The sequence below is a fragment of the Python bivittatus genome, unplaced genomic scaffold, assembly GCF_059951505.1.
Source record: "Python bivittatus isolate LINGU-HERP-01145 unplaced genomic scaffold, Pbiv_v1 ctg000080_np1212, whole genome shotgun sequence".
Taxonomy (NCBI): domain Eukaryota; kingdom Metazoa; phylum Chordata; class Lepidosauria; order Squamata; family Pythonidae; genus Python; species Python bivittatus.
The window spans coordinates 19,713,126-19,729,942 of NW_028277035.1; the positions used below are offsets into that span (position 1 = coordinate 19,713,126).

Below are 16,817 nucleotides of genomic sequence, written 5' to 3' on the forward strand. Positions count from 1 at the left end.
GAAGCAGTCCTATCCCACACATCCACTAAAGACACACAACAAATTACAGCACAGCGGCTTTGAGCAGTAAAGGTTTTGGTCTAACCATAAGCTAAAAACATTACTGAAGAGAACAGTGAGGCCAACTTCAGTTTCTCTGAGGTTGTTAAGAAAACCTCTAAGCATTGTACCATCATTCATAGTTTTTTGGATTAAGCAAAAATGCCTTTAACTGTATTTAGCATGCCCCAAATCTGGGTAGCAATCAGACTTGGAGATAACAGTATAAAGGGATTAAAAAAACAAACAAACTGTGTGTCTATGAGCATTTATATAGCACTTTGTTTGTTTGTTTTTAAATAAGCAAGTAAGTTCTCATGTATATTAATAATTTTAACAGACCAATAAAAATGGTCACAGCTACAGTATGTGAAACTTTACTGTTCAGTATAGGATCCTTCAAATCTTAGAATCAAGTTCTTTATACAAGTAGTCTGTCCAATGTCAGAAGGTAGGAAAGCCTATCTTGATCTACCTTCACCCAATTAGTCTAAGCTTCTCTGACAGTGACAATACTAAAAACAACGCAACCAGAACTGGATTCAGAACTTCCATTAATTTGATACAGTAATTAAGAAAGGATGAAATAACTTGTAGTAAGGTTAAACTGATGCATGATGCTTGTCTTCCACTTATTAATAAGAAGAAAACAAAGAGCAACCCATGAGTGCGTTGGGAGTTTCTGAAAGAGAAAATATGTCTAGCGAGAAAAATACCAGAACTGACTATTTCTGCAAGGTCCATATGCTCATGGTGCAATTTTTACTTTTTTAAAAATACGTGAAGCGTGTTTTCTCTGAGACCTTGATTTGTCACGGCTGAAAGTAAAGGGCCTAAGAGCAAACAGGACAATTATGAAAATGGAGCACTGGTAGATCCATAACCAAGGCCAGGAGATAAGAGCAGAGAAGTCCATTATCATGTAAAGATGAGAGAAAAAACTCTGGAGCAGTTTTTTTATATATAGAGAAGGCTTGATCGCTATATTCGGCAGTAGTTGATCTTCTTTGTTATTAGGGCACCTTGCATCTGCAATAAAAACATCGGATCTATCTGAGTCATGTCCCTGACTCTTCCACAATTAGCTCTGGAAGACTGGTTGAGTTTCCACAGCAAGATTGATGGCTATATCCCGGGTGAAGTTCTGACATTCTTCATTTGCAAAACATGAAATGCCAATTTTGGTTTGATCTGATGGTTAAACATTGAATGCTAACTAGTCATTTCTTATTACTTCATCCTTTACTACTTAAATGCCTTTATTACTCAAGTATGAATCCAATGACTGGAATGCCTATTTTAAGACATTTAAATTCTCCAGAGAATGACTTCCAGAAAATTTGGCCTTGTTTCCTGAAAGTCTATGATTTAAGTCAAATACTTGGGATGGGAACTGAATATAAACATTATTCAAATATGTCAGAAACTTTTTTTCTCTTTTAACATCACAGACAGGGAAGATACCGTTCTATAAATAATGCACGGCAAAGCTTCAACAAAATGACCTTGGAAGAAAATGCAAACATACAACGCATAATTTCTGGACTTCTCCTCCTAGTAATGTATGAATCAAACTAATTTAACAGGATTCTTTGCATTCCTTTTTAAGGTTGATTTTCCTGTATAATCCCACCCATAATGTCAAACAGATGTCACCAAAGGACCTTGTAAATAATGATAGAAGCTGCAGACCTATTCTATAATTGAAAGGTAGTGCAACTGGTCCTTTTGTTTTAATTGCCCAGTCAAAGGATAAAACCGTTCTTCATAGTTTTGCAAGTGTAGCTAAATAGCTGGTCAACAGCTTGTTTTCATTCCACTTCCTACAAAATGCAGGAAACCTTACTTAAACTACTATTGACAATATACAGTAAATTGTGATTGGAAATCCAGGAAAGACAATCCCAATAAAACGGCACTTTGTAACTTTCAAGCTTTCATTCTTGTATGATAGATACAGTTGGAAATTTTGTGGAAAAGAACGTATTGCTAAAAGAACATTGTTAGCTTTTCTAGACAAACCTTTCTAATAATCACATTTGCTAGAGTTATTCTGGCTGGAAAAACTATCCACTAGAAACAGAGATGGGAAATTTGAGGATGCTAGCTTGATCCTATTAATGTATTGGGAGTCATTCATATACTGAGGCTGTCAAGTTGTCAACAGTATATATCTATTTGATAGATAGATAGATAGATAGATAGATAGATAGATAGATAGATAGATAGATAGATAGATAGATAGATAGAATAGATATATAATATTAATGTATCCAGGATACAGATGCATATCTGCACAGATTCTTATGTAGATGAACCTTTTATGAATCAGAATAAAATACTGTTAAGAAATACAATAAATGGCCTTTAAAACAAAAGTCTTTTGTTGCTGAGGTCATATCATTATGACCCACAAATATTACAATTCCTTTATATAATAATGATTTGTACTGTAATGCAAATTATGATTAGATCTTTGGTCTAGAGATGCTGAGAATAGAAAGGCATGACCTTGTTTACTTCAAGTACATACTGAACAAATACAGCAAGGTTCATGAGAGATGATAATAATCACAGCTGTCCTACTGCTATGGCAAAGCCATTACTGGTATCAAAATCAATGTCTTTATGGACATCAATTTCCTAAACTCCTACATCCAAAACTAATTTGTTTCTTCAGACTTCATCACCAACCATAGCTCTTCATAACAGGAGTGAAGGTGCTCCCCAGGTGCTCACATTCTTTTTTTCTCTCCTTCCTCAGCATGTGAAAAATCAGACTTTGGTAGCGCCTTTTCCAAGTAATTAATTTTATTAAAAGATGTAAGCTTTCATGCGCTGCAGCTCACTTCATCAGACTTTTCACCACCATAGACTAATATGGCTCTCCTACAAGGTGCCAGCATGTGAGGAAATTAAGAAACTTCAAATCCACTTTTATTATTAATCACAGTTTGACAAACAGTAATTAATTTTAAGAATGCTTTGTTTGAGGAAAGCCAACTTTTGTGAGACTTATGAACCTATCTCGTACCACACAAACGTAGTTAAGATTAACCCCCAGTTTCACAGTGTGTTAATCTAAACTGGAAGTGGAAGTTTGTGATCTACTCGTAGCCACATTAGAGAAGGTAAGAGAAGCAGAAATATATCCAAAGGCAGCTTCTACTTCACAATTAATCTACAGAGTAGTAAAAAGACAAGTAAATGTTTCCCAGCAAAAGGTTTTATATAATAAACCAAGACACATTTCAAAATCCACTTCAAGAAGTCATCATACGAAAACCTCATGGCCAAAATTGCTGACTTAAGAACCAAAGCACATATAGGATGCCAAAAATAAAAACTATACTTACAGTCTGGTTAGCTTCAGTGTGTTCTGAAAAAGCAGTTCTGGAAGAACTTGCAGTTTATTTCTGTTCAGGCGTCTAAAGAAAGAAACTCAGCATTAATACAGGTTCTGTGAACATTACAGAAGGCAATCTCCATTAACACTATTGTCACAATGGATATTGTAGACACAGTTTTTCAGGCTGTTTTCTTTCCTTTCACACAGATTGCTTTTCTAAAAAAATTGTTAAAGAAATAGTTGAAATAAAGAAATCAAATGCTAAAACACTCATTACAGTTTATTTGATACTTCTCTGCTTTTCCCTTCCTCACGCACATATATACATATGCACAGTTCTTACATGCTTTATTTTTAATGAGTTGGTAACATATATGCATGTTATTCTAATAATGGTCTGTAATGTCACATTGGCCCATCAGGGAAATTATGCTAGAAAACTGAATTACATGATAAAACTCTCAGTAGAAGTTTCAGACATACCCAACAGTGCATTTCAAGTTATTAACAGAGGCCCAATCTTCCAAGTGAAGAAATCAATAGAATAGGTGGTTGATTGTGGTTTCCCTTCTTATAAACCATGCAGAAGTATTCACCTACTTTTGATTAGAAGAAATGTTGGGATCAGCGCTGTATTAGCTGCACTGGGTGACAGTTGCTTTCCAAAGTGTTGTACAGTATTACCAGGGAGGCACACAGGCCTCTTCAGCCATTCGATTTAAAACTTGGTCTATTATCATGTGCAAAGAAACCAGGGAATTATAAGTGTAACAGTTACTTTGCCTTGCTCTCCTCTTCAACGTGCCAGTATCACAGGAGCACAGTGTTACAAACTTAATGCTGCTGCAGGACTGGATATGGCAAGACAAACTCCAAATCCAGTTCTTGACTTTTTCATGATGGAGACAGCATACAGCAGCAGACAGTACATCTATCCCTATTTAGGCCTATAGAATAGCAGGACGAAAGGAAAAGAATTCAAGCTTCTCAAACAGAAACTTAATTCTTTCTGCTATGGTACCTGAGTAAATGACCCCATCTTCTTTTTTCTGAAAGAACTAGAACATTGACAATAATTGTTATAAGGATGAAATAGATCCAAAATACTTTTGCTCAATGTTATTCTTGGATGATCAGATCTCACTGTAGCTTTACATGCATTGCCATATAAGTGGGGCTACATCTGAAAAGCCCTCAGAAACTTCTACTAGTGTAGTATACTGCTGCTAAATTTTCAGCTAAGAGAAAAGACTCAGATCTGCAGTCTGTCAGCTGTGCTAGCTGATAGCTGTTTTTAGAGTGCATAGAGGTGTGAGGTTGAATGTAGCATCTGTCTGCAATTATTTAAAGCAGTCTTTTCCAGGGATCATGCAACTGCCCTTAGCAACAGCTGTGCAATCCCAAGAAAAATGTGGATAAGGAATCACTATATTCATGCCCCACATGTGATGAAACACCTTTTTGCTGTACCGATTATCCTCTTTCAAGTCCAAAGAGGAATGGATTCTGGTTGCAATTCCCATCTGAACCTGACCATCTTCTAAAATTAGCTCATGTGCTCCCCTTGTGTATGTGTGTGTACCACTGGTTTCACAACATGACCTGTGGCAACATACATAAAGGGTTTTTGCTCTTGCGTGCATATTGTGCTCAGGCACAAAGATCTAACTCTCTTTCTACTGTCAACAGAAAAGATTCATTTTGGGACAAGCATTTAACTCTGCTATTGCATACTCTGATTTATTGACTACTGATCTGAGGTTGGTAACTTGTTGCTACTGCTGTTGCATTGTTCGTGTGTTTTTATTCTCTTTAGAAAGACATGAATTACTCTTTTGTTGTACGTTACTTTAAGCAACGTCCTTCTCTGAAACTAAAAAATGGGATAAAACAAATCTAAAATAAATAACAATTCTTGTTTTAGAAAAATAGAAGACCCCTTCAGTTTTGGATCTGGTTCCAAATGAATCACTTCACCACTTTGGCTAGCCAGCACTGCCAGCCCACCAACCCCTTGCCACCTCACAAGCAAAAAGTTGCAACTTTGCTAAAGGAGTAAAATTACCCAGTGGCTAAGAAGAATTATTAGATCCAGGAGTGGCTTTTGGTGGTCTGTTCTTAGCTGGAAATGAGACTCCTGAACATCCCCAAGAGTGTCATGTCCTGCCAGAGCTCATGAACTTTGTGGTTTTTATGTTTCCTCTATAAAAGGAAGAAATAGAAAAAAGTACCAGTCTCATCCTTTTAACCATAATTATCTGTTAGGAGCGTGGGACAGTAGTTTCTGCTTTCTAATCCTATTTCATGAGTTTGCATGAAATGCTGGAGCAGAAGACTTCTGTGAATTTAAAATATGTGCTTCTTAAATATAAAGTTGTTCATCAAAAAGTATTTAGACAACACCGATTAGTGTGTACCTGTCTTTTTTATTTTATTTTTTTAAAAATTTTTAGAGAAAGTACAAGCCCATGGATAGGGGTTTATTTTTTTCTGCCATAGAGATCAGTTCAAAAGACAGAGAAAATGACCAAACCATCCTGTACTAAGGACAGGAAAAGAGAACTGGTGGCCTTCCACATGGTGCTCGACTATCACTTCCACCATCCCTTGTTACTGCCTATGCTGAGTGATGCTACAAGATTTATTCATTTGCTTGAATTATACCTGCCTTTCTTCCAAGAGCATGAGACAGCATATATAGGGATTTTCTTTCAATTCTGTGAAGTAAACTGAGCTGAGTGAGAGTGACTAGCCCCCCAATCCCCCAGTGAGTTTCCATGGCTACAGGTGGATTTGAACCTGCATCTCCTCATTCTTAGTCCAACACCTTACCTGCTACATCTCACTAGCTCCATCCCCAGGAGCTACAGGAAGGCTGTAGATCTCAGTATCCCTAGTTCAGGAGCCTTCCTTGCCCCTGCCCATTAAATCTTTTAAACTTTAAGGTAAGCTTCTTCCATTCAGGATAGAAAAGAGTGATCTGACAACAGAGAAGGATTCTGTTGAACACCTAAAAGATTGATCATGCATTCATCAGGAGCATTGGGGGGATGAAATGGTTTTTGAAACACCTGCCAGATGAAGTCACCCATCTCTAACTGTGGTATGTTTCCATTTGTGTATGGCAACACTTAAAAAAAAATTATTATCCCATAACCAAGTACTGTAGATAAATGTTTCTAATTTTGAAATAGGTTTCACTATTTATAGATAATTATATCTACCCCTGAAATGTACACTGAATCTTCTACAATTACATGATAATGCTCTATTAGTCCAAATACTTTTTTTTTTTCCTGTCTCCTTGGAATTGTAGCAGTACTGGGCCCTACTGGGCAAGTTAGTCAAAGCCTACAGAGAAGATAATACAGAATGTATCAACAAACATACCAAATTCCACTAATCATCTGGGTTCTGACCTATGCCTATGATCAGTGTTCTGGCTCCTTTGGTTTAAATTACCAGATTCTCCTTTTGATGTCCTATCTTATAGTTATTTAAATGTATTTAAAAATAATAACAATCCTTTGGTTTATTAGTCACAGTTGAATTTTTTAAAATTCTTCATTGGATATAAGATATTAAACTATTCTTCATTAGATGTAAAACTATTCAATACAAATTCCTAAAATTCCTTCTTACTGATCCGAGTTTTATGAAAATCATTCGTATGATAGTATTAGATGACTGATGAAATAGCAGAATTACACCTTTCTTACCTCATCCCAATTTTCTCCCTGCTTGAAAGTTTTCAAAATATACATTCTGTGTTGGACAATTCATCTAAAATGGCATATCACAACTGCAGCCTTTCTATCATATGACCGAAGGAAGCAAGTTAAATTAACATTTCAGGACAAACTTTGGCACTGGAGTGTGACTGAACGAGGGTGGGCTAATGTTTACACTAACGCAGTGTTGTCCAAACTTGGCCACTTTAAGATGAGTGGACTTCAACTCCCAGAATTCCCCAGCCAACATGGCTGGCTGGGGAATTCTGGGAGTTGAAGTCCACTCATCTTAAAGTGGCCAAGTTTGGACAACACTGCACTAACGTGTTTAAAAGTAACAAAACAAAAGCAAAATACCTTGTTCTTTAGCTTCTAATCCATTTGCTTTTCAACAGAGGTGTGGAATTTAGTATTTGACACAGCAGAGCTTTCTTTAGAAATGAAATAAATGTAATTACAGGGAACACTTGGGTGTAACCTTGTCATTGTTTAGAAGGTTTCATCAGGTAATAAGAACTAGCCCATAGCTGTATTTTATTTATACATAACCTAGCAGTTAACATATGACATTCATTTAATTTCTACGGGGTTTTTTGAAAAGCAAACTGTCAACAAATATAAGTGAAACCAAACATCAAACTCCAAGTGGTTTGTACTTTAACAAATTATTTCATATAATCTCTACTTGTTGTACAGAGAAACTGTTGGAGTCCAATTAATGTTTATGAGAGAAAAACAATATGCCAGCACTGACAAAGTGAATTTGTTACAATTGCAATTCTTTGTTTAAAATGGTACAGAGACTTTTAAAAGAATATTTTCGGAGACAATTTGGAGCAATGAAAAATGTACACAGAGAGAATGGATGCTGGAAAGAAACATGCAGAACTGTGAAGGGGTTCACAATCTACAGGGGAAGGTATATCCCAAGACTGAAAGAAGAAGATTGGGAGCAACCTGTTCTTCTCCTCCCCCAATGCCTGAAATAGAACCGAGTCAGGGAAACAGGTGAAATTGCACATTGTAGATTTATTTTTCCTTTTCTTGTCCTTGGCAGCCATGGTGTGTGTCTTGGTATCTACAACTCCCAAAGTAGGTGCGACAGTAGACTATTTTTAGGATGTAAATTTCACAGACAAATTGAGAGTTAATTCACATGTTTATGGAAATGACAAAAGGATAACTGCACCAGTTTTTAAAAATATTTTCTATCCAGACACAAACTAATTTCTACTTATTTTTCTGCTCCTATCGGGTCTGCAGATAGCCATCCTATGTGGGTGACTCATTCTTTGTGGAGTCCTTGGGGCTCTCTGGGCTTGGTTCTTTTCTTGCAAACATTTCAGTACCCGGCTAGGTAACATCTTCAGTGCTAAAATGGGATGAGGTTTGCTCCCTATTTATCTGCTGTGGCCTGCTTTGCCAGTGCTGGTGGGGGTGGAGGTTCTGTTTTGCTCTTCTGGTAGTTCATTGATTAGCATGTGTTGACTGCTTGATTGTGTGCCTGGTGGTGACCTTCGCTTATCTGGGTGATGATTGCTGGAGATGATTGCTGGTGATTGAATGCTGGTGAGGCAATCTTCTGATCTTTTAACTCTTTTGAATAGTATGTAGATGCTGTTAATCTCTATGTGTCTGTTAATTGCTGCCTTGTCTGAATACCAGGCTTCCAAGAATTCTCATGCATATTTGGATTTGGCTTGGTCTAAAATGCTGACAGTTTCCCAGTTAAAACTATGGTTAAGTCTGTCCATGTGTTGTGAGATTAAGGAGCTTTCATCATGTCTTCTGACTGCTAGTTGGTGTCCATGGATGCACTCTGCCAGCCTTCTGCCTGTCTGTCCTACACAGTGCTTGTTACAGTCCTTACATTGTATGTTGTAGATGACTCCTGTTTTTTCTTTTTGGGCAACTGGGTATTTTGGTTTACTTAGGATATTTTGGAGTGATTGTGTTGGTTTGTGTGCTACAGAGATGCCATATGGTTGTAATAATCTGTTGGTGGTTTCTGAGATGTTTCTGATGTATGGCAGTGTGATCCTTTTCATGGCTTGTGTTGTAGTAGGTTGAGTGGTCAGGCACTTTTTGATAAAGTTACGTGGGTATCCATTTTGTTGGAAGATGTTGTATAGGTGGTCTTTTTCCTTTTTCTGCTGTTCTGGGTTGCTGCAATGCGTTTGAGCTCACTTGAATAATGTTCTTACACAGCTCCTCTTGTGGGAGGTCGGGTTGTTGGTTTGGTAATGGAGTACTTGGTTAGTGTGGGCTGTCTTCCGATAAACTTGAGTTTCTAATTAGCTGTCATTTCCTCTGCTAATGAGGATATCCAGGAAGGGTAGTGTGTTGTTGTTTTCTTCTTCTCTGGTGAATTTTATTCCTTTGAAGATGTTGTTAATGGTTTCATGTGTTGTCTATGGGATAGATGTAGTTTAGGCATGAGACACCATGAGTATTTAGACTCGTTCTTTGCTTGGGAGGGATGAGCTGCAGGATCATCTGCAGGGCCACTATGAGGAACATTTTATTATAACAGTTTATCTGATGGATAAACTCACTTGGAGGTAGACTCCAACTGGGCAAGTCCTGTCAAGGTGCCTTAGGCACGATCTTGCAGGTTTAGCTGGTATGAGTTTCAGCATGTGTTAGTTTCCTTGAAGGACAGGGTAGTTCTGCTAACCTTAAAGGAGGCAATGGTACATCCCCTCCTCTATAAACAATTGCTCGACCCAACAGTCCTGGCCAATTTCCAATTTTTAGGAAGTTATCAGGATGCAGCTCCAGAAGGCCTGGGAGGAAATGGACTAATTTCAGTCAGGTTTCAGACTGGGGCATAGTACTGAGATAGCTTTGATCACACTTGTTCATGACTTCTGGTGGAGCCAGAATACAGATGGTGTTACTGCCCTGTTTCTCCTTGATCTCTCAGTAGCTTTCAATTCTCCTGTCTCTGCAGGTGGTTTCAACTGGTGGGGTTTTTTTGGGGGGGGGGAGTCTGAGATCCCTACTGACTGTTTTAAAAAGACCTGAAAACTTGTTTTTTTTTTTCCCACAGGCATTGAGTTAGGATGAGTGGTGAGCTTTTTACAGAATTCTATATATTCTCAATGTTTTCTCTTCTGGACATACATTGTTCTTTTGTTTGTTTTATTGTTCCCCCTGTTTTTAGTCTTTTACATCAGCCAGACTCTTTATGGAGTTGGACAGCCTGCTAAATTTGACAAATAAATGACAAATAAATAAACTGTCCCTTATTCACATTGATTTTATGCCTAAACACTCATGGTTTCTCATGCCTAAACTACATCTATCCCATCGACAACAGTATTGCTAGGACATGAAATCTTTTGCAATGCTGCTTATCAAACTAACACCAAAGTTCATCAAACTAACACAAACCAGGGCCAATTTGATCAAAGACTGAGTATTAACAACAATTTTCATTTCTCCTGTACCATATATTTAGCCCCACACTAGACATTACTATTATTATTTGAGTGTATACATGTAACTAGCAGTTATCTGATAAGTCTAACTGTCTTTGGGACATAGAGGGATTGGGGGGGGGGGGGTCTCTGACCGTTATCTTTACATCTCAAAAGAAATTCCAGCTAGTACAAATGAATGCTTCCCTATATAGGTAGTCCTCAACTTATGACCACAACTGGGACCAGAACTTCTGTCACTAAGCAATACAGTCATTGAGTCACACCAAATTTTACGACCTTTTTTGCCATGGGCGTTAAGTGAATCACCACAGTTGTTAAGCGAATCACATGATTGTTAAGAGAATCCGGCTTCCCCCATTGACTTTGCTTGTTGGAAGCCCCCTGGGAAGGTCGCAAATGCCAATCATATGACCCTGGGACAATGTAACTGTCATAAATACATGCCAGTTGCCAAACACCCAAATTTTGATCACATGACCATGGAGATGCTGCAACAGTCATAAGTGCAAGGACCAGTTTTAAGTCATTTTTTCAGCACTGTCGTAACTTTGAATGGTTATTAAATGAATGGTCGTAAATTGAGGACTTCCTGTAATAGGAATAGCAGCTTGAAAAAAAAAACATTGTGGGGGGAAGTCATGGCAAGAGGAGAAAAAAATGATATACCCCACCCCCTGCTAGTCAGGTTTCCTGGCTATGGATTATTTTTCTTGTGGTGGGTTTACACAACCCCACCAGTTGAAACCACCTGCAGAGACAGCAGAATTGAAAGCTACTGAGAGATCAAGGAGAAACAGGGCAGTAACATATTATGAATTAGCAATAATATGTAGACCAGGTCAAAATGCCATTTACTTGGCAGATTAGTATAGCTGCACCAGGAGAAAAGTTCTAATATTCTTTATCTCTTTATCCTACAAATAACTTCTAAATTTACCATACTACTTTCATCATAGTCTTATATCTGAGCTACAGATATATTTTTTAATGTTTTAGTTTATTTGCTTGCTGCCTGTAATTCATGTATATGCCAAAGAGAGAATGGCTTGTTTTACTCAGTTCAGTGCAAGAAACTTCATAGAGGGTCTAAATCTAAGGAACAGCTAAAATTTGAGGACTGTCTCTCCTCTGAATATTATTAAGTATCCAAACAGCAAAAACATTTAATGAGGCCTTATACCATCCTGGCTTCAGTTTACCAAATTACTCATTTTACATTTTTCTCCATTCTATATATCAGAAGTTATATGAGCACATAAAGCTGCAAAACATATAACTTATTCCATAGAAATAGAAATAGAAACTGGCTTATTACGGTTATAAGTACAAAATGAGAGCTTTGTACAAAACATGACTGCTTTCATCTTTTTGCCACTTAATCCCCCTTTGGAAGTGTCTTTTGTCACATTTATGATTCCCAGTCCTTGTTTATTTCTAAAGCATAATCCACTTTTAGTATAAAATCTGAAGGTTGTTCATTTTAGATCTTTTCCTTTCATTTTAAAATAATGTTTAAATTGGTTCAAATAAAATAGACTGATTACATCACAACTCAGTTTTAACCTTCAACTACATGACAAATCTTCACTTAGAACAATAATAAATTGACCAATAATAAATTGACTAACCTATCAATTATACAGATTTATTTTTGCTAGCTGTTTTGTTAACAATTCTATAAAAACATTATCTGTTCCTTTTTTAATTCAACCACTGCACTCCTCAAAACTATGAGAAAATTCAAAATAGTTTCTATATGGACTGCAAGTTAACTTGAAAGTTGAGTTCACCAGAAGTGAGACAAGTTTGTTTTAGCCAGAAAATGAAGAAGCAGGAGTCTGAAGTAAACAAGAACAATACTCTGTTCTGATACCCAGTCAAAGGCAGAGGTCCAGCTTGTCCAAAGCAAAAGTTTCATACCAGGCTGGTTTAGAAAGGACTGAGCTTTGAGAAACAGTAAAGTCTTGTTCTTCATCATTTTCCCTTCTCTTTCTTCCTCCCATTTATAATAATTCTGCCTCTGTCTCTCTGTCAGCTGTTTTACTCTGGGGAATAAAAACATAATTTGAAAACCTGCCAGTTTCCTTCTGCCTCGTCTTATACCAAAGAGAATCAAGGCAGGGTTGTTTTGAGTCTCTTTCTCATTCCTTCTTTTCCCAGAGCTGAGATGCTGTATAACCTTTCTTTTAGCTGCTATCAGTTCTTGCATATCTTTGGCAACTTTGTTCTTCTCTACACCCTTCAATGCTGTCTGAATTGACAGTAAAAAAAAAATTTACTGAGAGTATAATTATGGTCTCCACTTGTACACAGACCACGTCTAGAGTCCACAGTTTGATCATGATTTCTATCTGCAAGCTGCTGCTTATAACAGTTGTAATGAGAAAATGATGGCATATGAGACAAGGAAGGGCAGTGATGGTGGATCCAAACCCACCTCTTCTTTATGTACAGCCTAGCTTGGTGCAGGGGTGCAGCATCCAGGACAGTTCATGGTCTCAAAAGACCACAGATCCTGACAGTGTAGCTCATAACTGCACTTGGGTGAACAAGTACATCTGCATTCCATCCTAGCCTTACCTGTTCAGCTCCAGCAAATGCTTCAGAGTTCAGACAGTATTGGAGGAATGAATGAGCGTGAAGAACCCAATGTTCAATACTGACAAAAAATCAGCAAGTAATGAGAACATAATAGGCTCATTGTTGATGGAGTTTGTCCATCAAATTATATATACATATATTTTAGATATGAAGTGTTGTGCTGGTGGATGAATGCATATTTTCACCTAGAAAGTAGCTTAACAAATTCCCTTTTGAGAATCGAAGGATTTGTTACTTATTGTGTGTTTCATATGTGGTCGCATGCATATACTGATTCTGGGGAAATCTATTTGGCACATTTGCTAACGCAATTTGGACATCATCTCTTTCAACCTGAGTGAGCACTCTTTTTTTTTTTTTTTGGTGCCTTCGAGTCAGTTTAGTGCTTTGCCATTGCCTTCTTCCTAGGGCTGAAAGAAAGTGACTGGCCCAAAGTTACCCAGCTGGCTTTGTGCCTAAAGCCGGACTAGAATTCACAGTCTCCCGGTTTCTAGCCTGGTGCCTTAAGCATTATACCAAACTGGCACTCTTCTACCAAAATTGGAGAAGAATGTAGTGAACATCTGGGCAATTCATAATGAGCTGCTAGTTGGAAGGAAGTCTTAAATGGATTATCCTATTCTGCAGCGAAAGAATAAATTTAAAAAATAAAAAGATCTAATCCATTCAGTGGTCACCTATTGAAAGAAAGTGAAGAATATATTTGTTATTGAATAAATAAATCAAACCATGAACTTTTTTCAGTCCATCGTGAAAGCTTCTGATGTTAACTTCCTTAAGTAAAACTAGCAGAGAACATTGAATGTACAAATATTTTTATGAAGTGCCTTCAAAGCTAAGGAATTGTAGAGAATAAAGAGGATGGCCTTGAGGGAGACAAGAGAGAACCTAGATTAAGTTGCAGACATGTAGAAAGTGTATGCAAATGTCTCAGGAATTTAATCCAGTATTCTTTAAAGTTAACATAAAAATCTGTTAGAAAGATAGGGGGTACATTCTGAAAATTGACTAATTTTCTTTTAGAAGAACAAGAACCAGCAGCATTATGACTATGGTTTAATTTATGGGCATGGATATTGTCTGTGGATATGGTATATTGCTTGTGAGTCTGAGGAAGTGGATATGCTCTCTGTAGGGTCAGCTCCAACACTGCCCATTTGGAACCCCACCTCTCATGATTGGCTAGGACCTCCTGTGAAGTGACATAAAGTTGGATTCCTACAGTAATCAATGCTTCTTTAAGTGAGGTAACAGTGTACCCCTTGCTCAAGAGTCTTACCTCTATCTCACTGCTAATTTTAAACCTGTCTCTAAGTTACCTTTTTTAGGAAATGGTTGTGGGGAGAGAGGTGGCCCTGAGAATGGAGTGGGAGAGGAAGATCAGTTACTCAGCTCTGGGAAAGTAGAAAGCCTGAGAAAGAAACTCAGAACAGGCCCACTTCAACCTTCTGGGCCTTAAAGAAATATCTGAAAGTTTTGGACAGGCTTCAGGATTTTTTAATTTATTGAAATGGCTGCCTATATCACAATTGCAATTCTATTAAGAATCTGTCAATATATCCTACAACAATAAAATAGCGTTCCTGGAGTTCCCACAGTGTCTGAACCTTGATTGGCCTATTCAGCTTGAGGAAGCAGATTATTTGGACCCTTGCCAGTCAAGTTGCAGGCCAGGGCATAGCACGGAAACAGCATTGGTCATGCTTGTGGGTCACCTACCAAGAGACCAGAATGGGGGAAGTGCTCCTCTTTGATCTTTCAGCAGCTTTTGATTCATCTCTGAGAGACTGGAATGGATGGCAATGTTTTGCAGTGGTTCTCATCCTTCCAATCAGTGACAGTGGAGAAGGAGTGCTCTGCCTGGAGACCTCTATTATGGAATGCTTCAGGACTCTCTTGTCTTCCCACTTCTTTTTAATATTTATATGAAGCACTGGGACAGGTCATCTGTCAGCCCTGGGTTCATTATTGTTAATATGCTAATCATATTCAGATATGCATCTTGGCCCTGGGTTGAACAGGTGAATGGCAGAGCGCTGACCCAATGCCTGAAGGCTGTCAGGTCTGGATGGGGATGAACAGATTCAGACTGAATCCCTCCAAGATGGATTGACTTTAGGTTTGTGGGCCTAACAATTCCAGAGAAATACCATCTTTGACTCTGGACAGATTTGTATTTCCCCAATCCAGAGGTAGTTCACGCTTGGGGAACTTCCTAGATTCACAGCCCCTACTTCTGGCAGCTGTGGCTAGAAAAGCTTTTGGACAGTTATATCTGTCAATGCCAATTGCACCCATTCCTGGATCATAAAGTCTTTCTCAAAGCCTTCATGCCCCAGTCATCTCCTACTTGGACTACTGTAATGTTGTCTACATGAGACTGCCTTGAAGAACATTCGGAAGCTACAGGTGGCATCCAGCTGCTCAGGCAGTGATGGGATGCTAGTATACCTGGGTGACCCCACTACTTAGGAAGCTGAACTAGTTGTTGGTTGGCTTCTGGGCATGATTCAAGATGCTAGTTATCATCTTCAAAGGCCTACACGCCTCTGAACCTGGTTAAACTGAGGAGCTGCCTTCTCCTATATTCATCTGCCTTTCTGACCAGACTGAATAGGTCAATTCTCTCCAGATCTCATTCCTTTGGGACTGCCATCCTACAGGGCCTCAGAAGCAGGCTTTTTCAACAGCGGCCCCATACTCTGCTGCTCTCTTCCTGTGGAGTATTCAGGTAGCTCCATTCCTCCTGGGCTTTAGGAAAGCCATTAAGATCCACTAGCACAGGAGGGGATGCTTTGATTGGTAATAGAGTTGCAAGTGCACAATTGTATTTTGTTGGTTTCATTTTATGATTCTGATTAGTCTTTATATGTATTTTTGCTTCTTTCCCTTCTTTTTTATTGATCTTTTTATTTTATGATGAGATTGTTGGCTGCATAGAAGCTTTCTTGTATATACATAAAATGGAGTGGAATAAACAGAATTAAAATAAATAAAATAAAAGTGATATCCTTTCTGTAGAATAAAACTTACTATAGATACACATTTACTTACATTTTGATTTTTTAAAATGTATACATTCCCTTTACTTTTTTATAATAGGAAAAATGCTTCTTTTGTGATGGAGAAAAACCATTACATTGTTTGCATGAATATTCATATATGTCTCCATACAAAGGGTCATTCATTTGCATCTAAACAGAAATGGCTTCATTTATAAGATCATGACCTTCCACTTTTCATTCCAAGTGGATCAGGTCTCTCTGAGTATGACAACTTGCCAATGTGCACAGTTTGTACCCTCTCTCATCACCCAGGAACTGATAGGCACAAGAGAAACTGGAATGTCAGTCCTGATGGCTGCTCTGTATCTGATAGAAATAGTCCTATCTTTACTCTAGCATGTGCTGTCAGATACTCATGTATGTAGTTCCCAAGGCCACATTCACAAGCCTTTGCAAACTGCTAATGAGCAGGCTTAGAACAAAGTGCTCTCACAAAATCTCTGTCTCTATCAGCTTTGCTCCTCTTTGTTTCTCCACTCCTTTTGCAGCTGAACATTTCCTGTGTATGGGCTCTGGAAGTCTCTAGCAAAACAGATTAGGTGTAATCTTTCTAGCAGTGACTTTGCTTTGTCTCAAGACAAGTTAT

The 16,817-nt window shown here is 38.1% G+C and overlaps 1 protein-coding gene across 2 annotated transcripts in view; it reads right to left on the reverse strand.

The window, feature by feature from the left end:
• SLIT3 (slit guidance ligand 3) overlaps positions 1-16,817 on the reverse strand; it is a 534,750-nt gene that overhangs the window by 463,234 nt on the left and 54,699 nt on the right. For both annotated transcript variants that reach the window (XM_088133617.1, XM_088133616.1), the window contains one exon: positions 3,396-3,467. In XM_088133617.1, coding sequence (XP_087989743.1) covers positions 3,396-3,467 — 72 coding nt within the window. The remainder of the gene's footprint in view (positions 1-3,395; positions 3,468-16,817) is intronic.